The following is a 25,510-nucleotide window of genomic DNA, read 5'->3' on the forward strand; positions in this document are numbered from 1 at the left end:
AAAGCAACAATACAGAAAAAAAGATAACCTTTTGATCAGAAATATTAGCGTGTGGCCATTTCTGTTGGTGCCACACACAGTTAGAGGTCAGACCAAATGTACTTCTCAACAACTGCCACATGATTCCTTGGGCAGTCAGAGCAGAGCTGTGTCCTTTTCTCCCCAGGTGTTTGGAAAATTATCTCTTTGTTCTATCCTTCCACTCACCAAATAAATTCATCTTCTTCTGTTGGACCACAGGACATACCTAAAGTCCTGGGAAGAGTGCAGAATGCTGACTCAGCTGTAGTAGTTTTCCTTCCTGCTGTTTGTGGCAAAAATCATTGGTCACCAGGTTGCTTTTTGAAGGAAGATATAAGCCAAGAGTAGTTGTAGAGTCCAGCCTTACAGCTTTTTCACTTCAGCCACCTGAAAAACAGCTTTTAAAATTGTAACGGTATTTTTCTGTTTGTTTAACAGAATGACAATGCAGAAAATGTAAATCGGAACATAAAAAGTTTGCTGTGTACACCAATAAAAAATGGGAAAAAGAATAAAGTGATAGGTAGGTATCTTAACAAAAATAATGCTGTACATTTCATAGATAAATTTACTTATCCACAGTAAAATCACAGCAACATGCAATCTCAAGCCAGGAGAGAAGATCCTTAATTATCATGTTCTCAACTAATAAATCTACTGCAACCTTGACTATAAATTGCTCACCTAATAAGCTGCCAAAGAGCAGAGAATGCATGTCAGCCTTTGTTCCTGGCATCATTAAGCCCCACAAGCAAACAAAATAAAATATACTGATTATTAGATAGGAGAATGGATCCAATTTCATCAGCTTTAAAAAATTTGGCAAGTAAATACTAAGAGTTCCAAGAATGCCTTTTTAATGATCTTAAAATAATTTTCTTTGTGAATGATGGCAAAAGTGCATGGCCCAATTTATAGAGTAAATATTATGTCCCTTTTTTGTGAAAACAGATTTAGTTTTTTAACATTTGAGGCAGAAAGAGAAACCTTATCTTTATCTAATAGAGTTCTCTGAAATTTCTGTTCCTATTAGATTCTTTCATGAGTTTTTTTATTATTTTATTTAAATATTCTAACAATCCCTAGAAGACCGAGATGAAGACTGAACTGTGGAGCTTTAATTAGGGATATTTCACCATGCTGTGAGCTATTGATAAAACAGTTGCATCTGCTTTTTTTTTTTTTTTTTTTTTCCCTATTGAAATTTTCTATTGAAGTTAAATTGAAAGTTTCAGTCCGGCCACTCATTTAGGTGGGCTTTTCAAATCTGAGTCTTTCTCACTGAGAAATGTTCTTTCAAGTATTTTATGGTTTCACAGCTGCCTCATGTTCAATTATTTAATAGGGAAAGGTCAAGAAGTTGTCTTTGGGGTAGTAACCAGACATTGCTTTAAAATACTACGTAGCAAGTATGACTATTATTATAAGTCTGGTTTATTTTTAAATTTATTTTTAAGTTTAGGATACCCCAAACCAAAATTTGGCAAGTGGGATGGGGGTGAGAAAAACTGTCCACATCAAACCCAAGCAAATCTTACTAGTGAGAAAGATGAAAAGAACTTTATTCTCCTGACATCTGCATTTCTCAGATATGTGGTAAAAGCTTTAGAGAATCTTGCTGTGATTTTATGACTGTCCCAATTAAAAACTTGGGAGCTCCTTCATTTGTAATCAGTGGACCTCTCAGTGCTTTGGGGAAGCCTTCGAAAGAGGTTAGACTCTTAATTAACACACAGTATATTTACTGCAGTTCTCATTTTTTTTAAGAGACATTTATGTGTAAATACTGTGTCTTTTAAGAATTCATTTACTTTTTTGGCATATTCACTTTTGAGTCTTAATCTTGTGTTTATTACATCACAATTGCTATGGAAATAATTATAATGTCATAAGCTGTACTAAACAGAAATCTGAAGGTCAGTTTCATGGGATTTTCCTAAAGAGTTTTGTAAGTCAGATTCTTTTTTCCCTAGGGAAAGTTAATCTTGTTCCTTATTTGAATGATTCCTTTTCTAACAGGATTATGTGATTCAATGGTCCATTCCTTTCCATCTCATTCCATAAAGGTTCAGAATTCTGCTTGCCATATTCAGATACCCCAACCCCTGCCATTACGCTTAACAGCTCCAGCTATATTGGTCTTGGTCTCTTTAGAGGAGACTCTGATACAAAGTTCCCCAAACAGAATACAATTTGGAAACAGGACAATGTTGCATTGTCACCAGACATCAAAACTTGTGAGGCCGGCATTCTTCTAAAACCACAGTTTGTGTGTGCTGCATTTTTCCCCCTAGTTTTATTATCAGCTATAATAGGGGAGATGCACATGTGGTAACTTTTTTCAGAATTTTTGATTTGCAGCTGGGCTATCTTGGTGCTTGGCCAGGAAAATGCAGCTTTTATGCTCATGGGAGTGAGAAAACATTTGGACTCTGTTAAGGCAGTACTCATCACCAAAGACAACATATTCCTGTAATTCAGCTACTTTAATTAATATTCTGATCTTAGCAGGTAAAACTAAGGGGAAGTGCATTTCTGAATTTCCCCCAGCTCACAGTGGTGTCAGATTTAAACTACAGCAAGGTGTGGTAGAAGTTACCTGTCAGACTTCTTCAATGACCCATGTGCAGAAAGGCACAGAAATTCTTAGCAGAAAATTAACTAATACCAGCATGTTTGAACCTAACAAGTTGAATTCAGTCAGATGCTTCTCAAGGAGTTCACTAGGGTTGGCAAGAGGCTGTAATTCAGCTACATCCTCAAAAAATGGCCAAGTGTACTTCAGCTTTGAACCTTAACTTGGGTATTCCCTGTTTAGCTTATTTACTTGAAAAAAATCTGAGTACTGGCTCAAACGAGGAAGCGAAAACTCTGTGTACCACTATTCTGACTTTGATAAATGTTCTTTTGGCATGGCTGCAAAAATTTAATTAGCCTCCAAAGGACAAATTGTCTTTAGGGATTAAATCAATCTAGAATAGTATTAATAATAAAAGTTAGGATGAAAACGACATTAGAATTTCACAGGACAATTTCACAGGTCTCCAAAGCCCTACATTTTTGGTTTACAAATCCTAATAAATACTTTAGAATTTACTATGTACATAAAATATTTTAACATTTAATTTATAATACATTGGAACTACCCTTGCATGGGGGGAAACAAGCATTCCTGTCATTTATGCATGTTGGTGGTTTATACTGTAGGCTTATCTGTCCTAAACTTAATTCCTGGTGGTGACACATTCTCTGCATTACTTCCTTTTGTTTCTGTGTCCTGACATAGGGGTTTGCCAGCTCGTGAATAAGATGGAAGAAAACTCAGGAAAGATCAAGGCTTTCAACAGAAATGATGAGGAGTTCCTGGAAGCATTTGTCATCTTTTGTGGCCTGGGGATCCAAAACACACAGATGTATGAGGCTGTAGAAAGAGCCATGGCCAAACAGATGGTGACACTAGAGGTGAGCCCAAATCTAGGTGGTCCTTAATGAGCCCCAAAGAGATCCTAATGTTCCCCAGACCCTGTCTGTTCTGCATGTAAGTGCAGCTACTCACAGGGACACTCAACAGAGATTGTTATCCCTCAGGAGAGCAGCATTTGGACTATTGAGCTGCTCAGGAATTTTCTGCTTGTTTCTGACTCTGCCAGCAGACTCTTTAATTTGCTATTGTGTCCTAACTTCACTCCTGAGATTAAGTGGGGAGTGGAGGCATCTCTTCCTCTGCACGAGGCTGCACGCTGGCAGCACAGTGGGTGCATTCTGTTGTGTAGGAAGAGGGAAATGGTTTGGCAGATTAAGGGGCTTCCTCTTCTTGTCTGAGGGGTTTTGTGATGATTTTGGCTCAGTCCTTCAGACAAACCAGTGTGAGGAGTTAACAGCAGCTTTACTGTAGGTTCTCAGCAATTTTCTCAGACTCCATCAAACCATATCAAGATAAACATTATCTGGTCACAGCCTTTAAATTGGTTCCTGTTAAGCTTCACTGCTGAAGAGGGTTTTAATCTGAGAAACTGAATTACTCAAGGGTGATAACTTGAAGCTGAAAGTAAAAAATGTGTAGACTTTGGATCTCCTAACATCCATTATGTAAACAGAGTGTTTGCAGAGCTCCTAAAATGAGATTATGTTCCCTGTGTCCTCTAAAAGAAACATTACAGTTCTCAAATAAACCTGTATTAGGTCATGTTAAATAAAAAGCTGGTAAAAATATTGTCCAAATCATTTGCTTATAAGGTAAATTAGCAATTCTGTCTCCAACTATAGCACTTGATAGATAATACAGGACTATCCAGCCAGATTATAGGTTAGCATATAAAATGGGTTCTTTACAAAAGAATAAAACTCTGTAACATTTTAATGTTGTATGTTCTCAATGGTTAAAATCTGAGCTTATTTTTTTATTTTAAAATATATGTATTGCCTTTTAGACTTTTGTTTCAGCTAGGGTTAAACTTTCTTTTTATGTCTGAACAAACTCTTGAAAGAATTACTATGCCTATAATGTCAGGCTCATAATAAGAGCTGTTTTGTGTATTATTTGTCTTTGAAAGTGGGCCATGAAAACTTTGCAAAGAGAAAATCAGAGTTCTTCGCTCTTTCATAGCTGCTATTTATGTTTTCTTGGCCTAATTATCTTGAGAAGATTCTGTGCTGTGGGAGATTTGTAAAAGATGCAGTTATCCCTCCATATGCATTCAGCTTCCCTAAAACTGGCTCAGGCCCTGCATGGACAGAAGATTTCATGAGCAAATGCAGTGGGATGCTGAAAAATCTGCTCTAGGAAAAGTACATTGTTACCACATGGCTTTTTTGTTTGCACTAAGGGTTGCTTTTTTCTTCCCACAGGTTCTTTCATACCATGCTTCTGCTGCTGAGGAGGAAACGAGGGAGCTGCAGGTAACAGTGGTAATTGAATTTTTTACTATTATTTTAGAAATATTGTTTTAGTAGAACAACCAAGAGCAGTCCTGTAACAGATGTCATCCCTAAAAGGGCAGAAGCATATGTTCCAGAAATAAAAATGACAGTGAAGCTCATACTGATAGGTTCCTGAGCTGAATCACATAAAAGGGAAATATTACAATGTCTACAAGGAGAGAAAAAAGCTGGCCAGAGCACTGCAAAACCCAGACCTGTGCTGACTGATTTTTCTCAGGAGTTTGAGAAAGTAACTGGTGCCATGTCAGTATCAAAATCATAATGATTAAGTATTCCAGAAGCAAAATGTTGAGAACTCTCCATTCTGCAGCTAAGTCTGAATGCTGTATATCTTAAAGCTTTGGTACCTTTCAAATATCCCAAGTATGTGTGCAGCTTTATGGCCTTACATATAAATTCTGTATTGAATTTCTAATTCAAGGATTTAATTTTTTTCATAGTTGCTTTTTTGTGCAGTGTCCTGTTGTGCTCATGTTTAATTCTGTGTTTAGAAGCCATTGCCTAAGGAAAGGCAAGGATTTCAAGTGCATTTCAAAGCATAACGTGCTTAGTTTCTCCAAGCCTTCAGTAGCTATTCCAGGGAAATAGCATCACCCCTGCTGCACAAAAACAAACAGGAGGGATGGGGAGGAAGGAAGGCACAGGGACTACGAGCTGGGTAGCATGTGACTGATCTGGCCAAGCAACACAACAAGGTGTGAGACTATTTCTAGAATGGTGTCACATGGATTTTTGAACCTCAGTCCTACCACACTACTGCTCATCAACAAAGAACCATGACAAGACCAGAGTGCAACTCCTCTTCTAAGGTTTCTCTTCAGAGCTTGTGATGAAATCTTTGTGGTTCCACTGTTACTGCTCAATGAAACAGAACCACAGCAAACATAGAACTGGGCCAGTGTCCACTGGCATGGCTTAACTGTCCACAGCTTCCTAGCAGAGTCCTGGCCTGTGTCAGCCACCACTCTCTAAAGTGATGAAAACAGAGGCAAAAAGAGCAAAAGCAGAGGCAAATAAAATTTGCACTCATAAAATCTTTTACTTTTTATTTTTTGCACTCACATTTTCATATAAAGATGGCCAGAATAGTTTGATTTTTTTTCTGGATATACCTTCTGCTTCTTAATAATCTGAAATTGGATACTTATCAGGCAGTTGGACTAGAAGATGGTTTTAGGGCTCTTCCAACTGGCACTATTCTATTCTATTAATTGTCTGCCTTATGGAATAGGCTGCAGTCAAATTTTTTACTTTAATCATAACTTCCAAATACTACAGAACTCTGTCCTATTGCATCAGTCACCTCCTTTGAGCCTAGGTACTGTCTACAACCTGTGTTTTATCATCCAAAGCAGATGAAACAAAGCAAAACTTTATAGTTGCCACACACTGGTCCCATGTTTTCCATAGCTGCCTTTTTGCTGCTAATGTATTTACAGAAACAATAGCTCAATAAATTGAAATTAAAATAGCTGGTGAACTGCTGTAAAACAGGAGGCAGAAGCCTCTAGTGGCTTTATTAAGTGAAAGGGAAATAGCTAACCTGGTTAAACAACACAATAAACTGTTATAGAGTGCAGGGTTTTTATATTTCAGCTGAAATGAAACTTACTGTTGTGGCTGTAAAAGACAGGAGGTCAAGGAAGGGAAAGATAAATTATGAATGAAGTGCTCTTTTGAGCTCCTTCTGTGTCCTTGCAGGCCCTTTCCTTATGAAATCCCAGCCTGCAGTTGTAGTTATTCAAAATTGTCAGTAGCTTTGCTGAACAGTTGCATTATTTACCACTGAACAGGCAGGCTTTTCACGTGCTCACAGCTGAAATCCTACACTAATCCAATCAGGGACACAAAATTAGTGGCAGAAGAAATGTGTAAGAAGGGTGCATTTTTTCCCTGTGTTAATATTATTTTTCATAGTCTTCTGTGACTTCCTGATTCTGACAGACAAGAGAGAGGACAGTGAACTGATATGGAACAGAAGCTGCCAGACATAATTCTGTGGATTTGTGTATTACATGCACTAATATTGTAGATGATGACAAATGCTTTCTTTTCAGTTCCTCAGCCTTCTGGGACACAGCTGCCCACACTGGAGAAATGTTTTTCCCTAGAATTACAAAGAGGAAGATAATCACAATGGTTTATTTCCTTCACCATTTCAGATTTATCTGATTTTCTTTGGACCACATTCATATTGAGGTGAAACAGCTCTAAAGTAGCTGCACCTTTTATTCTACTGCAGAAAATGATACTAAATTTTGTTCTATAGTATAAGCGTTAGCATTTGTTTCATTAGTATAAGAGTTTAATATAAGACTTAGCATAACCTCAACAGCAGTATTTTGAAGGGCAACTGATATAAATACTCTGTATTATATAACTAGAAAAGGGATGGTATATATGAAGATACTACTGACAATTTAAAAACATACAGGATAGCGGGTGTACTGTGTACCCTGTAATTTCAAATTGAAGGTTTATGGTTGTATGCAAACTGCACCAAAACCACTGACCACAGGTTTTAAAGATTACTGACCACAAACAAACTCTTAATTGTTCAGGTTTCTAGCCCTGAGAAAGCTCTGCCTGTTGACATGGTCTGACTCCCATCATGCTGAATGTGAATTCTGTTAGCAAATCTGACATCTCTTTCCTCACCATTTTTAGAAAAATGCCAACAGTTACGGATTTTGCTGTCTGCATATCCATAAAAACAAACATGTAACTCCACTACCTTATTTTCTCCTTCTTCCAATTTCATCAATATTTGTGGTTACAGTTCACCTCTGGTGATTTAGATAACCAGACTGACCAGGTAATTCTATTCTTGTTCTCTTGATCTATGGAAAAGTGCTTGTTAAATCTAAGGTAATAAGATAATGTTAAACAAGAGAGGCATGGGGAAGTAAATGAGAAGCAATCATCAGTTTTCAGTCTCACGTGAATGTAAAATTGAGTGTCTCTTTTTAGTCTGTTGAAAAAGCAGGTATTTGTTCTGCTTTCTCTGCCCTACTGCTAACTGTATTCTCTCATTCTTCTCCAGGCTGCTGTAGTGCCATCTGCACAAACTCTCAACCTGACTGACTTTTACTTCAGTGACTTTGAGCTGTCAGACTTTGAAACAACACTGTGCACAATTCGAATGTTCACAGATCTCAACCTGGTGCAGAATTTCCAAATGAAACACGAGGTATGGTTGCTGCCAAATACTGCCCCACCGAAAGCGACAGCTTAATTATTAGGAATTCAGAGCAGTGAGATGATCTCACTGTAAACAGAATTGGACATCTGTATTAAGGAGTAAAACCAGGAAGGCATATGAAGAATTGGAGTCTGTCCTCAGTTTCCTTCTACGGAAGGATTAATCCTTTTACAGTCTATGATTAATGGACTGGAAAACAGAATACTGAGAAGGGAGAGGATAGCAATTTCTCCGAAAGTTAAAAACTTTTACAAAGAGGACAATAACATTGTCTTTAATCATTCACTATGTCCATATGAGGTAGTAATTATCTTAGTCTTTCCCTACAAAATAATAGAGGTTAGTAGGAACTTCGTAATTATGGAGACAGTAAAGACTGAAGCAGATGGTAACTTAGATGGGCTGTGGGAATTTCCCTGAAGGTTTTTACCAATACATCTGTCAGAAGTGATCAAGACAGGTAAATAGAAAATCTCTTCAGCCTCTTCCACTCAGTGCACACAACATCCATTTGTAGAAACCTTCATTTTTAAATACCCCATTTTTGCTTTATAACTTTTTCAACAAAACCATCAAAATTTATATTAAAATGCAAGATTAATTTTTAGGGCTTCATAGGCAAATACATTAGTTAAAGAAAGCATGTATTTATTTTCTAGATCAGCATTTTATAGACCAATTTAGATTAGTAGTGTTCAAGGGCCAAAAGTGCTGTATTACTTGATCTGATCTCTTGAATATCCTAGTACTTTGCTTATATAAAATTTTATAACCCACAATTTCTAATACTGTTGAGTAAAACATCCAGGACATGCTTTCCTCCTGTATAGAAAAGAAACTACCCTGCAAATGTAGTAATCTTTCTATCATACTTATTTGCTTTCCAAAGTCCAATTCTGCTTGGGTTTTGACAAGCTGATAGGAGGGAAAATTTGCCTGTTCATTTTTAAAACATGTCTTAAGAGGATTCAGTAACTAAATAAGTTTTCTCTATCAAATAAACGTAAACATATGCAATGTCATCATAAACAAGGATTTTTTTTCTCCCAGATATCTCAACATATCTCAGTTTCTGAATTCACAGCAGTACTTCTGACATTAACATTTAGCCCTTAGTAATAAAACACCAAACCCACAAGTATTACACACTCAATTAGGAGCTGTACTAGTGGGTGTAAGCCTGGTCTTATCTATGTTCACAGTTACAAGTGTGTTACATTTGAACTTGAAATTGACTTAAAGAGTTTGGGGTTTTTTTCAGTAAGAGATTTTCCAAGTGGGATTAAGAAAGTTGGAATGTATTAGAAATCTGTTCTTTATGAAAACATATCTATGTGATGCTGTTTCTTAAAGGTTCTCTGCAGATGGATTTTAAGTGTGAAGAAAAACTATCGGAAAAATGTTGCTTATCACAATTGGAGACATGCCTTTAACACAGCACAGTGCATGTTTGCTGCTCTGAAATCTGGGAAAATTCAGGTACATTTCCAGTTCCTCTATTAAGACAAATTCTCTAATGATGGACAGCTCTGATTGTCATGTCAGTAAGATGTTCATTATTCCATGGTACTGTCAGTGGAATCTTCTGCTGAAGACTTCTGGCTATGAGGGCTTGGTTTGTGAAACTGCTGCCATGGTTTTTGCTCTGTGATTGAGTTAAATCCTCTGGAAGTGATTATCAGGATGTTCCCAATGGGAATATCTCAAATAAGGCATGTATGTGGTTATGTCCTTTTTTAAAGTTAATGCTTATGCTACAAACAAGTCCAAAAAGTGGTGAAAGTAAGGCTGACCCATTTTCAGGATGTTTCCTTAAAATTTTCAACAGGAATTTTTAAAGTTCAAATGCAGAGCTGAGTACAGCTTTAAACACACAGCAGAACATAAAAACCACAGAAAAAAATATTTAAATGTTCTTTCCAAACCTTTTGAACAAATTTTCAACCTTTCATGTTAAAAAGACACCTAATAATTTAAAAAACAACCTAACCATTCTCATTAGGGCTAGATGATCCTCAAAATAAATAAAATACTTAGAATAATACAGTGTATGATTCTAATTTCTTCCAAAACAGATTTTTAGGTTTTGGTTTTATATTGTTGTAGGAAACAGAATGTTTCTGTTCATTCTCAGTAAATGTGTCTTTTAAACATTTGTAGGCCAAAACCCAATACCAATGAGTAAGAGGACTTTCTTTCCTCTACAAACTTTATCTCACTAATGAAAATGACAAAAGGTGCTGCAAAGAGACCAAGGCAAGGACATCCATCTTCCATCCCTGTTGGAATGGACATTGTAGTTTTGCTCTGTGTGCGGTCGAGCAATCTCTGATGATCCTGATAGTTTGCCTGCTATTTTTGGAATCCTGACAGTCTCCACTGCAATTTCCATAAATTGTTTATTCTTAACTACACTGGATTCATTCCCTGCTGATTCTCATGTCCTAGATTCTGGAGTCTGAACAGCATTGAACATAACTCAATTTTTTCCTCATTCAAGGGGAAAGGCAAGCATTGGGAGATGCATCTTCCTAGCAGAAACGTAAAATCAATCATTTCCAAACTGAGTTGTCTTTTGAGTGTACTAAGAACATGTCTCATTATTTAGAAAGCAGATGTACAACACATTATACTAAATAAATCCACAATTCACTTCTGGCATTACTCTTTGCACACAGAGCAAACTGACTGACTTAGAAACGCTGGCTTTGCTGATAGCAACTCTGAGCCATGATCTGGATCACAGAGGAGTGAACAACTCCTACATACAAAGGTAAGCGAGTCTGAGAGAAGTTAAATAAAAACAAGTGAGTGACGAAACACAAGCACAGAGCTAAATTAGGTACAACCTGACTGCTTTGATGATGTGGGGCTGTGCAAAGGAGTAGGTTTTCACAAAGCAGAAAGTATAAGAACAGGCAGAACCATTCAGAAGTCCAAAGATGCAGATGCACAGCCTCAGTTGCTGGCTATCTATGATGGCAGGTTAAGTGAACCCTTTGCTGTGCAGGAACAAGATTTTCCTGCTCCCAAAATCCCCTCCCCGATTTCCCATCAAGTGACAGCAAAAGGCTGCAGCGTCCCAGGGACAGAATGTAGGAAACATGCAGCTTTTCAGATCACTCCCTGCCCAACACAGCTGTTCACTTCTTGTCCAGGTCAACACAACACTGAGGTCTGTACCCCTCTGGTTCAGACGTGTCTCCCCATGTTTTGAACTCAGATTGTTTTACTCTTGGTTTAGCCATGTTTTTCCAGAATTCTAAGTTGTTTAGAATAAGTTATATAGTTAAAATCACATTAAAAATGTATGGTTGTTTTGCATTGATTGTGGGTTATCTATACACTTTAACTTTGATCCAGTCCGGAATTACAAAAAGGCCTGTACAATACAAAAAGACAAAATATATTTTAAGCACTGAAAAAAATTTTTACTAAACAAAATATTTTGGTTTGAAAGTATCAAAATGAAATATCAGAACAAATTTTCCCCATATTTTAATTTTTAACTAAAGATACCAGGTTTTTTAGAATTTATTAGTAGTTTGAAATCTGCCCAATCTAGTGAAGCTGGTATCACTTCAAGCAACAACATACAAGTCTTCAGTTGATTTAAAGCATGGCTTAATGTGACTCCTGTGATATGGCAGTGTGTCCTGATCTGACCAGAGATGGGCAAAAGACACCCAGAAATGTGCATCTTCTTCTGGCAGAGCTGGAGAGTGGTTTGAAGTTACCTGTGAAGAAGTGATCTGCTGTTCTCGCTATGTGTAAAGTAAGAGAGTAGGGGAGGAAAAGCTTGTTTAAGGTACAGAATACTGAAAGGCAGAAAAAAAAGTAAGCTGAAGTAGAGCACCTGCATTTCAGATTTATGTGTCTGGAGTAACACTGACTGATGTGTAAAGGAAAAAACCAAACTCCACAACATGAGAAGAGTGATCTATTCCTAGCTTGGTAATAGAGGATTCCAGCAGTAACTGTAGCCTCACAGTGATTTGAACTCGTTAGCTATTTTTTGCTTTATTTATTTAAAAACATTTCCTGGAAGACATCTGGAGATGCGTCATCTCCTCTCAAAAATGTCCTGGGAAAGTGTCATAGACAGCAAAATCTAACATTTACACATGCTGTAAAGCTGAGATGGCTATAGCTTAATAATTCATTTCTCAATAGAAAGTTCCATGAATTTCTTTTTTTAAACCTAAGTATAAAAGTTACTTCTAGGAACTGATCCCTTTTTTTTTTTTTTCCCCTTTTGCAGGGAGGGTGGATATTCAGTGTATGATTCAGGATTTCAAAAATTGAAATGGTTCTGGCAGTAGAAGTTACAGAAAGGGAACTGCTTGAAGGCTTTTGGTAGTTATGGAGTGGGGGGGTTATTTTCTTCTTGCTTCAATCCCACATGCAAAGTAGGAAGCACAGAAAGCTGCATGACAAAACCCCTGTGCTCAGAAAGCCACAGTGCGGGTTTGACAGAAGTGCCACAACAGTAGTTGGACCTGAGTTTATTTCCAGCCCCAGCCAGAGTCTGCGCGTACTAAGCAAGCTCTAGTTTGGAGCAATACTTGGGAAGATAACCTAAGAGATTTCTCACATATTTCTCTCTCCAGTCAGGATGAACTCTGGGACACACAATATGCATCCCACTTCATTCAATGGGAATTTCACCCAGCATGTGTTGGCACCATCCTGTGGTTTGTCTCCTTACAGAAACACACGAGTACATTTGCTCTACACCCCTTTTGTGGTGGTCTCAGAGGTGGTGCTGGGCAGCCAGCCCATATTCCTCAGGGCCTTGCATCCTTTAATCTTCCTTTCTGGGTTTTTGTTTGTCTTTCCATCTTTCTCTCCACATTTTTGTGCTTCTTAAATCCCCAGAGTCTCCTCTTATGACTTTTATTTGAGCCTCTGTGCACTCACTCACACAGGGTCACAATCCTGCAGCCACTAACTCCTGTGAATGGTCTTTAACCATATGGAAAACCTCATGGAATTATATGCTAAAAGAGCTACTGACATGATTAAACATTTGTAGGTCCGATAATAATTAGAGTAATAGATCCAGGATCATCAGCAAAATAGACTTCAAAAAAATTCCAGATTTAATTGAAGAGCTTACATGAGCAATGTGGGTCTGGGGGTTGAAAATTAAGACAGAGAAGCAAAAACCAAGAACTGTATTATGCAAAAAGGAACAGGGAGACATTGGAAATCCTCAAGAGAGGAGGAGTTTCTCTACTTTGACCAAAGCTACTCAAACAGCAAATTCTATTTTCTAAACTAAGATACTTTTAAGTTTTGTACTAAGGTATTTTTAAGTTCTGTACATACACAATTGGTTTCCTGCTATTTTTCACTGCCTGTAGTGCAATCAACATCACTGCTGGCCTCTAAGCAGTTTCCCTTTTGGATTTTACCCCGGGGCAGAGGGTAGGTAACAATGTTGCAGTAGTTTGGCCATGACAATAGTGGTGATGAAATACCAGTACACTTACTAACACAAGGAAATTACTTGATTAGCATTTTGGGCTCAGCACCATATTGCACTGAGGTCAGCAGGAATTTTTCCATTGGTATCAGTAGGTTTCCTATTAGGTTTGTATTACTACTTACAAGCTCAGCAGCTGAGCTGACTAAATATGCCAGGCAGGTTAAGAACATCTGATTTAAGAACATGTTGCAGAAACCAAAACTGTCTCCTAAACTGTGCTTGTGAATTAACTCTTTGGGTTACCTTTGCTTGCTATAAAGGAACCTTCACTCCTTACGAAACCTTGTATTACATGGTCACTACTTGCGTGCAGCCGGTCTCGATAGGTAGAGAAGGCAGAACACCAGAGCTGCAAGTGCTGTGAAAAAGGAACATTATCTTTTTATCCATATTCCTACAAAGAGGGTGTAAAAGGGAAGTTATTTCTGGATCACTACTATGTTTGTCTAATTTGAGTTCTCCATCTTTTTCCTCCTCAGAAGTGAACATCCACTGGCGCAGCTGTATTGCCACTCAATCATGGAGCATCATCATTTTGATCAATGCCTTATGATCCTGAATAGTCCAGTGAGTGCCACATTCCTGTGTATGCTGAAGGAAACTATTTTACTTTCTATTTTTAGCTTCTGGATAGAATCCCACACTTACATGTTCTTAAGTGTTCTTTATTCCTTTTTGGGTAAAGAAAGCAAATGCAGCCAACATGGAAATCACAGTTCTGTTGCTGAGTGCCACCAAAGCCTTCCAAGTGCTGCCTGATAACGGCAGCCTTTCTAACATCCTTCTGAATACCTACTTTCTTGGACCAAAGGAAACAAAAGGCTTTGTACCGTTTTCACGACCTCTTGCAAACCACCAAACAAAACCCAGTCCTTCCTCTCATTTCAAAAAAACATTCCAGTCTACACATACACAAAACAGCCCTGATGAGACCAAACCAAATACTGCTCATGTTGACATTCCAAAGTGAAGCCAAACCTAAGTTTAGTAAATATGCAAATAAAATTACATTCTTCTTGTTTGATGTTATTAACTAATTCTCAAGAAGAGTTATTTAACATTCACAATCCTTTCAAAGAACTGCTCCTTTTGTGCCACAGGTTGTGGTACTTCTGGCATCCTTTGCATTGTAGAGATCCTTTCCTATTCATGTAGGCAAATATGGGAAAACAATTGAGGTGAGATCCATTTCACCAGCTCTTTGGTTTAATAGGGAGCTCCTGAGCTCATATTTCTACTTAATAACTTGTTATTTATGCTGCCTCATAAAAGGAAAATACTTTCATTTACTAGAGGTGTATGGGCAGGTACAGGAACCTCTTATAATTCCTCTGCTTCAAGGAAGGGAAGGAAGAGGAAAGAGAAGCTGTGATACAGCCAGTCACAAATTTAATTTTAATGAATGAAATGTACTTGAAAGCTTTGATGTTCCTCTGCTTGCAGTTTCATTTTGTAATAGTTAGTGATGATGTTGCTGCTATGCAGCTTTCTGCCATTACTTGAGAAGACTGGAAGTTTTATTTTTAAAGTAGGGCATCTGCAGGAGGTAGGAGGGTAAAAGAATGACCTCGTATATCAGCAAGCAGCTCACAGTGATTTGGGGATTTAGAGACACTTAAGGAAACTGGTGTGTTGTTGCCCATTTTACTGATAGCACTGTGTTTGGCTTTTTTTGCAAAGGGAAATCAGATTCTCAGCAGCCTTTCCATTGAAGAATACAAGGCTACACTGAAAATGATAAAACAAGCCATTCTTGCCACAGACCTGGCACTATACATCAAGTAAGTCAGAAGAAACTTTGGCTGAATAATTGCTGCTGGATATTGGCATCATGTCAGCAAAATCTTTTGGTTTAACTTCTTTTTAAGGAGGAGAGGAGAATTTTTCGAACTTCTAAGGAAGAAGCAGTTTAATTGGGAAGATCCCTCACAGAAGGAGCTATTTCTGTAAGTAAAAGCGGAATAATCAAGAAATCAGTTAATATTACTGGGTACTCAATTTCCCAAGCCATGTTGCTGTGGACTTCATTAAACCCAGCAGGTCTTTGTGCTCCGGGCCTGTACAAGCTGGCATTGTTACACAGATCACTGGACTCCCTGGGTCTGAACTACTAAGTGCGCAACCTGTATAAGAAATTTTGTTGACTAGCATGTGGAGTTGCATTTGCTTTAATTTCACTTGTTTTTCTGACTTGATGTTCCTTGAAATTCTATTTCGCTAGTCACTCGACTTGGTAGCTACATGTTTCACATAGAGTAATTTATTCCTTTCTTTCTGTTTGTTCTGCAGAGCAATGCTGATGACTGCGTGTGACTTATCAGCCATAACCAAACCATGGCCAGTTCAGCAGCGGGTAAGTGTTTAATTTTTGATATTTCCTAAATGCAGACTGCATTAAAATTGGTTTCTTCCACCCAGTCCTTATTGCAAAGGCAGTGGTGGAATGTTGAGCTGGAGTCTCACGATGTGTGCAGGGGGCTGATGTGATATATCCTAAGGAAAGATAGGAACCATTCTTGTTTGCAGGTAGCAAGCAAACTTTTAGAGTTCTCAATGAGTGAAATATCTTAACAGATTGCTGAGCTTGTGGCTACTGAGTTCTTTGATCAAGGAGATAAAGAGCGGAAGGAACTCAACATAGAACCCACGGTAAGTGGCAGAATCACCTCTTTCAAAATGTCTTTTGGAAACAGCACTTAAAATTTCTCACACTGACCACACTATAGGACCAGCTCCTTCCCTGTCTTCCTAGTAGATAGTTTTGTTCTGTAGTTCCAAAACACCAATAGTGTGTCATTATCTCTGAACCAGAAGAACAGACAGTATGATTTCTTTTTAGTCAGTATTACTAAATGGGCTAGGAAATACATTGCTAAATTGGTACCTATATGCAGCTATCCAAACCCAGTAGGTTTGCCTGGTTATTTGGCTCTGTCAACCCAAAGCCAGTCTCCTGAAGGAAGTCATGCAGTCCAATTCCCTTCATTGTAACACCTGTAATGATACCCCACAGTGCTGAGCTTGCTGTGCTGTTTAAGGTGCTGCTTTTTAATTCCAGACTCTGTCTTCAGTTTTGGCTGTGTTTTTTATTTAATGCGTTTAAACACAAAGCTTTTCACTTATTATCTGCAGGATCTAATGAACAGAGAGAAGAAAAACAAAATTCCCAGCATGCAGGTTGGATTCATAGATGCTGTTTGTTTGCAGCTGTATGAGGTAAGGTGCCTAAGGAAGAACAGCAAATATCTCAAACCAGAGCTTCTCACTAGTAGACACAGGTTTATAATTAAAATAAAAATCAAATTAAAAACTAGCCCCTTAGTTAGAAAATATTTTTATGTTATATTACATATGGTTCATTATTCTGTTGAATAAATTATTATTTTAATATTTAGTATTAGTTGTATATTTGTCTGATTAATGTGTTTTGTTACAATTTTTTTAAACCTAGTTAAAATGTTGTGCTCTGTGCAATTGGTGTTATGTCCCTGGGTTGTATTCTGGATTATCAGGGAAAGTCACAAAACTAATGCTTTGACCTCTAAAGAAAGAATGGTATCAAGGTAGTGCATTGATAGAAAACATTTAAAAGTTTTAAAGAATTCAGAATTTGTTATACAAAAGGTGATATGCTATGAATAGGAAATTGACCCAATTTTAATACTTCTCATCCCATTCTTTTCCTTCTCTTTCATCACACACCAAAGCATTGCATGAGATAATTCATTGAAATCCTTTTCACAAACTGGTCACAAACTGTTTGAGAAGCTGCTTGGTCAAATACCGTGTGAAAAACAACATAATGATTTCTGGGTTTTTTTTTAAGCCAGTACAACATTGGAGTGAAAGTCTGTTTATTTGAACTGTGCCAAGTGCTTTACAGAAACCAAGGTGAGAAAAAGGAGATTAACAGAAAACTGGATCCTTAAGAACCTTCCAGTGGAAGGAGCAGGATGATTACTTGAATTTTTCTGTCTGAAAAATTTTGTTTTTCTGAAAAGAATGCACATTCACCGGTTCAAAGGAAACAGGATAGAGAAAGGGAGCTAGCTGCTACCAGCTGCTGTCCCTGAAAATCAAGTGCTTCTGTGCTGTAGAAACTGTCAGGAAAATAAGGCAGCCTTTGCTTTGAAGACTCAGAAAACTGTCTCCAGTAGGCGGTAGGCCATTGAAAGAAGACTGAGTTTCTCTGCAAAGGTGCAGATTGGACAAACAGAAAACATTACCAGAATGCCTGAGCAGACTTGAATGCTATTCTAGAGCCTGAACATCTGTATTTATCCTTGTTAGGGGGGAGCTTTACCTTTCTATTCATGAAAAGACCAGAAAAACTGGAATTATTTACTCTGAAATATGCACTGCTGCTTGTATCTACAGTTACCAGGTGTTCCTAGTCCAAATTGTACCGTCTTGTGTTAGCTAACCAGTGCATTTTAATGATCTACAAGTCTCCCTCTAAGTTCAGAAGTCTGAAAAAAAATTACAAGAGATGTGTTTCATCCTCCATTTTTAAATTAAAAATTGAATGCAATCTGATTTCTGTGCTCTCACTTTATTTCAGGCCCTAACGCACGTGTCAGAGGCTTGCTCCCCTTTGCTGGATGGCTGCAGAAAAAACAGGCAAAAATGGCAAGCCTTGGCTGAGCAGCAAGAGAATCTGATTAATGGAGAAAGTAACCAAAGCAAACGGAACTGACATGCTGATTTCACCACCATAAGCTCAATTTCACATAGGAGACAGTAATAGGGGAGTACTGCATTTTGCTAAACACTGTATGAATTTGGCTTATGTTTTGCCACTGCTGTATTATTTTTTCCACATTTCAAGATATAGCATGACTGTGTAGATTCCAAGGTTATCTGAAGACAGTATGTTTCTCTTATTACATCTGCCTGAGATGGAAGAAGACCTGCAGGGGTGGTTTTTGCTACCCCACCCCACAAGAAGGTACTGGTGCAGGCACTGACTGTGCCCAAGAGCCTATTGCTCTACAGATATACATAGTTGTTTAGTGATCATGTTGTGGCCAGTATCTGAAAGACTACTGCATTTTGCACCTTTTCTCTCCCTCCTCCCATCTTGCTGTATTATGTTATAAAAGTATTGAGCAGTTTTGACTGTTCTCTTTCCAGAGGTTCAGAGGAAAGACTGGAACTCACTCTGGGGAGCCTATTCCAAATAAATTATTGCTAACTTCTCTCGGAAAGCAGAACTGGGCTCTGAGGTGAAAAACCCCAAAATCTGTGCACCCAGTAGACTTTGGGGTTTTTCCATATTAGATGGAAGTCTTAGCAAATGTGTTATTCCAGCTGAAGAAATTTCTAAGACCTCTGTGAATTACTAGGCAATGGGAGTCTCAGGAGTTCTATGGTAAAGGTGTCTGAGCTCTTCATGCCCAATGGAAATTGCTTGAGACCAATGAAACATCCCAGTGTAATGGACAGGCTGCCATGGAAGAACAGCTCCCACAGAAAGCTGCAAGAAGCATGCAGAGAAATGGAAACAAAACAGGATTGGTTTTGTACGCTGGTTTTAACTTCATTTAGAAGTTGATTTTAATAGATATCATCTAACCAACAGACTGGGTCACAGGCAGAAGAGAGTGACTGCAAGAGCAAGAGGTGAAAAGCTGAATTAGAATGATGCAGGAAGGGCACACTCCTGGTGACCATCAATGACTGATTATTCAGGCCAGTGTTACTATGAAATGGCTATGACCACTTTGAAGAAATTTTTATGTTAATATATCTTAAAAATAATTTTAACATTAGTTTAAAATTATTCTGATCATCATAGTGTCTTGAAGAAATAGGAAAAAAATAATACCAAAAGTAAAAACAGTCAACTGTGCTACAGGGATTTGCCATTTGTATGTGAGGCATTAATGTTCTGCAAAGTAAGAAATCAATTAACTTGCACTAGTAAAAAAAATGGTGTATTATTTAAGTGAAGATGATTAATAAAAATGGTTTTGAATTGGAACCAATTAAAGAAAATATACACATTGGACAAATATCAAAAGAGGAATACAAGGAGAGTACTATTCTTTAGATGGACAGGATAAGGAGATGAATGCTAGCAGTCTAGAATGTAGTAGCAACACACATAACTTTGGCTGCACAGAGACACACGAAATGTTCCAGATTTTAATCTGTAATAATTATTTTTTAGTTAAAATCAGCATTTGTCGAAAGAAGCACATTTAGCACTGGATTTTGAAGTGAGGGAATTTAGTTCTATCACAATATTTCAGGAAATTCTAGTTGGAAACTACAATAAATTATTCTTCCCAGGAGCTTGTTAACCCAACTCATAAGAGCTGGTCAAAAAGGGAAAACTCCTCCTTTTAATCAATTTCTTCATTTAGATAAATAATGCCAGAAGCTAAGAAAAGATGAAGCAAATGTTTCAAAATGTTTGATGATACCAAGTTATAGAGTCAATATTTTTTTTAAATGTAGATCAAAGTATTCTGACAGTCAGCAGCATTTCTGCTACCCTAAATTATTTGTCACTGATTAAGTCCTATCTCAGACTTCTCTAGTGAGCATCAATAATAAATTATTGCAGCTGCAAATTTGAAAGCATTTTTCTACAGAAGTATTTCTCCTTATTCTGTCCCAACAAATTAAAAAAAAAAAAAAAAAAAAAAAAAAAAAAAAGATGGATTGCAACACTCACTAAGAGTTCCAGGACTGCAGGACTGCTGTTTTGCAGTACTCCATGTATGTATTTCTATGCATACGCAGTCTGCAGGTGACAGCAGCCTGGCCCTGCCAACGCAACCTCCTCAAAAAGGGTTTTAGGTACTTTTTGATAAATAGAAAACTTTGCTTCAGGATTTGCTTAGTCCTTGTATAGTCTTTTCCTTGAGTGCTTGAGATACTGAAATATAATTATTATGCTCACTGATGAGATACATATTTAATATAAATAGGAATCAAATATATGTATATAAAGGTGTATTCTTGCTATTATGGTTGAGACTAGTAACTCATGGTGACAACACAGCAGATAACCATGATGATATCACCATGTAGTGATGTAACTTTGACATTAATATTCCAGTATTTCTTTACTATATTGTGTGTTCAGCAAAGCTTCATTATAACTAAATTTATAAATGCTATGAAGGAGTGCTGGATTCATACCATTGACTGGAAAAAATGGGCATGATGTTACATTTTTTTTAAAGGCTCACTTAAAATTAACAGTTATACAGTATGTGCATATATTTAATTATATATCTGTACACATTTATCACATAGAATCTTCCACCATAAATGTTGGAACATACATATAAATACAGCTCCTAGTAAATAAACATTTAAATATCATGACACACCTGTATCTGTATATATTTATACAAAACCAAAGCCTTTAAACTACTGGTTTAAGAACCTTAAAAGCATAGAGAGCTATATTTCATGAGCTTCAAAGCCTTTACGTAGTGTTTTACTCTGCCTGAAGGTAACATCAAAGTGTGTCATGGCTTTGTGCAATTCAGTTGCAGAAGCTGCTCCTTCCTTTCATAAAGTAGATCAGGGACAATATGGGAAAAGAAACCCCAAACCTCACCTGGCTACAGCAGGTTTCCTGCTTGAAGTTCGCGGTCTTCAGAATTCAACCTTTTCAAAGCCAGCAGGTGGATTACAGCTATGCAGCTGTCATTATTTCATCATGAGCTGTGCATCTCATTATTTCAGTCTGCTCTCAAACAGATTATATTGTCTAGCTGTAACAATCAGTGTGGCTTACATGAGAAACCAGCAGAAATGGAGTTTATCATTGTCAGTTCAGCCTTAAGTCCATTGAAACCATTGTCACATTTGAGATTTAAATCTCTGGGTACAAGAACTTGTCCCACTAATTCTTAATACCACTCTCACTGAAGACAACTAAGTTAGTATCCTACTTGATCTCAGATACAAACATGTTTTCTTTCAAACTCACTCCACAGCACAGTTTGATGCTTAAAGTACACTTTTATTTCTCAGTTTGTTCTGAAGAAAATTACTTGTGTTAACATACACAAATTACTGATTAACCCTACCTCTTCTAATTCTAAATAACAGTGAGGCTCTTGAGCTGTAGGTTCTGTCTCTTTTCTAATAAATTAGTCACACATGCAATATTACCTGTAGAAGGCCTAGGTTTTCTATTATCTCATACAGTTAAAGAAAGTATGGGGGAAATAATTTAATGCTGACTTTGGAGATGGTGTGAATTTTTAATTAGAAGCAGTTTATATTTAAGAGCAGATTCCTCATCTCTTCACTGAGCACATATACAAGTGAGCTACTGATAAAAGGAAACAATTTCACTGATGATCAGCGGGTTTCTCCTCAGAAGAGAGAACCAAAGCCTGTTTATATGCACCACCCCTTGACAACTTGACGCATCTTTTGAATTCCTATTCAATACATTTTACCTGGTAGTGGCATGAACTGACAGATTCAGGGCACTTAACTAATTCATGCATAAGGTTTGTCAAAATTACCAAGTAACTGGTTTTCCAACCCATTATACAGAAAGATAATGAAGAATCAGATCTAGGCCCTTAAAATTAGAGGCATGATCCAGCTGCTGTCCCTTCCAGTTATGCATAAGAACATAGCAAAGACTTTTTATGGAAAAAAAAATTGTCTCACCTATAATAAATTCACATGTTTTTAAAGGTTTTTATAAAGACCTCATATTTCAAGCAAGTTTATATAGTGGTATTTATTCAGAGTCTTATCTCTGTGATACTGCAGGTTTTTTCTTTATGTTAAATTACGTGTAGTTTACATTCCACAAGGTTTCATCTTTATTTCCCAGTTCCCTGCTGTACTTTTTCAGGGGCTTGCACTAATTTAAAACATAAGCTTGAATAGCAGAATGAGTTTGGCCAGAGTATGGTAAATAATGAAGGCTGAGTTATTTTGGTTTGGACTTTGACAGGAAGAAGAAACATCACAGACTCTGTCCTGGTAATTAGTGACACTTGCTAAATGCAGCAAATTGTGACAGCAGAATATTTCATCTTGGTCATTGTGAGGTGAATGGAAATTGCATGGGAAAGTTTCTTCTCCACGTAAGGAAGGTTGTTTCCACAGAGAAACTCATATCTGAGTACCAGTGTTTGTAAATGTGTATTTATGCGATAATGCTCTGTAATTGCTGGTTCCCACTAATTCCCACAGCACGAGCTTGGCATGCCAGGTCCTCACGCATGCTCATATGCCCACCTGAAGTCAATATTGGATTCCCATTTACCTCAGGTGAGCTGGGTTGTGCTGTATAGAAAGAATGGGTCAAATCCATCTTTTCTTACCTGTAAAGAGGGACCAAACCCTTATCCTTGGTGACAGACAGCTGTCTCACCTGCTCTTTGCTGGTTCAGCTATTCCCACCGATGCCCAAGGTACCTTACAGATGTAACTGAAGTTAGAATTTGAGTCCTCTTTGTATTCACATGGCAGACACCTTTATGTGTCTCCTAAAGAATGTAGTTTGAAATGCACTGTAAATAGTTTTAACATACATTCCTATTATAGTTTAAAAAAAGCTTTAATCACAGTCACTAAGTTTGTCCATTTATATTCTTCTATCTTTTAAAAATACCTGAACAAATATATAGTTTCTGGGCACAGTATTTTTGTACTAGGTTAAGGGGTTTCTCTGTATATTATGTTTTGCCATTAAGCAGTATTAAAGTCTTCTGAATGTCATGTGCTCTCTCTTGCTTCTGTCCTATGACTTCTTAGAATAAAGCTAGTTACATTACTTAAGAGAATCAATAGCCCTACTTACCATACAGCTGCTAGAAAACATAAGGGTCAGCTTATTTTCTGTGGTCAGACTGCTGCTTATCACTTATTTCTTCATTCTTCCCTTTGTACTGTTTTCATGCTTTTTAAAATAAAAATGATGATGTCAAATTTTGCTGTTTGTTATAATTAATATTATTGAGGTGTATTTTCAATGCCTGATTCAAATCATTACTTCTGTAAATTTATATTTCATAGTAACTTTTCTAGGTCCTAGAAATCCTGAAGAGAAAAATATCTGTTAATATCAAGATACTTCTGAGTACACTGAGATCAGCCAGCAGTAAAGTAGTTCTTGTTTCAAAACCACAAAAAATAATTCAGCGCCTCTGACCACTAGAGAGCACTGGAGCTGCACCTCCTGAGAGCTGTCAGAAACCAGTTTATTTCTGACAGAAAGCAGAACCAACACATACAGGAGTTACACAGATGTATCCTCATCCTCTGCCCCCATAGATCAGTGCCTGAGGGATATCAATTGCAAGAGAGATAGAAATAGTCAGCCCAGTGACCTCAACCAAAACTGTGGAAAATTTTTTTTTTTTTACAACCAAAGCCTCATCTTGCGCAAACTGCTGATCCTAGAAGTAATTCTGGACCAGTGAGCTTTTTGGCAATTTCTCTTCTTTGCCTATTAGGCCCTTTAGAGCAACACTTCTGGCTTGACTTTTTTTAGCTCTAGGCAAAACCAAGAAGTATGTACACCCCTGACAAACAGCAGGCTCATTCAAGAAGTTATGAAGGGCCAGATTTAGCTCAGCACAAAACACAAGTACTGTTTGCTAGAAGCAACTGCAATTTATGAGTGCAACTGCACAAGTGCCCGTGCATATCTGCAAATATCAGGTCAGTATTTGCTGCTGGGACTACAACCTTTCCACCCCCTCACCAGCCCAGTCATGCTGCTGCCCAGCCTTTCTGGCCTGCTGGAGTTTTGAATTCCCTTCTGAGAAGTGGCAGTGCTTGCAGCAGGAGCACTGGGATCCATCTCTTACCCAGCCCTGGAAAGAACACGGCCTTGAGCGACGGCATTTTTATTGAAAGGGTGAACAAACATCACACAAGGTCTTTCTCTTCTTGTACAGATCTGATGCCTCATTAACAAATGGAAAAGACAAAAGATCTTTCCTCCAGCCACATTTTTAGCAGCAGTGGTGACAGCTATTGCAATTTCACATTCCCATGAAACCTCGCACATTAAGATTTTTAGGAAAAACCTCACAAGTAAGTTTGTTCTGATAGTAAGCTTTAGGGACAGACTTATGGAATCTCACATTCACAGTCACAAAAGTGTAGCTCAGATTTTGGAGAAACTGAAATGACTGATGCAGACTTTCAATACTGAACATTCTTAGTTCCCTGGACTACAACTTGACCCCACTCTATAATCATATTTCATATTCTAAACAAAAAGAAATTGGGGAATACAGGAATATTCAGGTATAAATTTAAATACCCTTAGAAAAGCCTGACGAAAAGCCCCACAGGGTAACTGGTATATCAGTCTCTGTGTGGCAAGTGTCAAATGGCAGTAATACTCGGAGATTCATAGAACTTTTTCTGGAAAAGCACACTTACTTTTATTGGCAATTGTTCACTGTCGCCCTTTTTTCATTGAAACAAGGCCAGATTTTATTATTCTATGTAATCCTAGGAATCATTTTAGCATATAGAAACTGACAAAGTAAATACCAGGGTTGTTCCTGTTTTAATCCTAAATTTTGCTTCTAGATTTTTTCAACCTGGATCTTATTAACTCCTGCACTTCAGTTCTCTCCAGTAAAAAACTCTCAAAAATGCAGCACTTTATGGATCAGAGCCATTACACAGGAATTAGAAAGCAGTGTATACAGTTAGGAGCAAACTTTAAAACCCACAGCCCACTGCTTACTAATCACATAAATGGATCTATACTCACTGGAAATTTCCTGGTAATCCTCAAATGCTGAATTCTCTTGCTGAACAGATTTCACAATAGCAGTATCCAGGAGATTCTCCTTGAACAAAAATAAAAGCAGAAATTCAGCAAACAGGCAGCTGGA

General features: G+C 37.6%; 1 protein-coding gene across 11 annotated transcripts in view; it reads left to right on the forward strand.

The window, feature by feature from the left end:
* PDE5A (phosphodiesterase 5A) overlaps positions 1-23,579 on the forward strand; it is a 105,786-nt gene extending 82,207 nt beyond the window's left edge. For 8 of the 11 annotated variants that reach the window (XM_072928801.1, XM_030272018.4, XM_030272016.4 and 5 more), the window contains 13 exons: positions 460-544; positions 3,308-3,483; positions 4,870-4,929; positions 8,006-8,152; positions 9,518-9,643; positions 10,843-10,937; positions 14,135-14,222; positions 15,336-15,436; positions 15,524-15,601; positions 15,945-16,008; positions 16,230-16,304; positions 16,788-16,871; positions 18,217-23,579. In XM_072928801.1, coding sequence (XP_072784902.1) covers positions 460-544; positions 3,308-3,483; positions 4,870-4,929; positions 8,006-8,152; positions 9,518-9,643; positions 10,843-10,937; positions 14,135-14,222; positions 15,336-15,436; positions 15,524-15,601; positions 15,945-16,008; positions 16,230-16,304; positions 16,788-16,871; positions 18,217-18,351 — 1,314 coding nt within the window. In that variant the 3' untranslated portion in view covers positions 18,352-23,579. The remainder of the gene's footprint in view (positions 1-459; positions 545-3,307; positions 3,484-4,869; positions 4,930-8,005; positions 8,153-9,517; positions 9,644-10,842; positions 10,938-14,134; positions 14,223-15,335; positions 15,437-15,523; positions 15,602-15,944; positions 16,009-16,229; positions 16,305-16,787; positions 16,872-18,216) is intronic. The other 3 variants (XM_041716006.2, XM_072928802.1, XM_041716005.2) reach the window with 1 other exon arrangement.
* Positions 23,580-25,510: the final 1,931 nt, after the last annotated feature.

The sequence above is a fragment of the Taeniopygia guttata genome, chromosome 4 (genome assembly GCF_048771995.1).
Source record: "Taeniopygia guttata chromosome 4, bTaeGut7.mat, whole genome shotgun sequence".
Classification (NCBI taxonomy): domain Eukaryota; kingdom Metazoa; phylum Chordata; class Aves; order Passeriformes; family Estrildidae; genus Taeniopygia; species Taeniopygia guttata.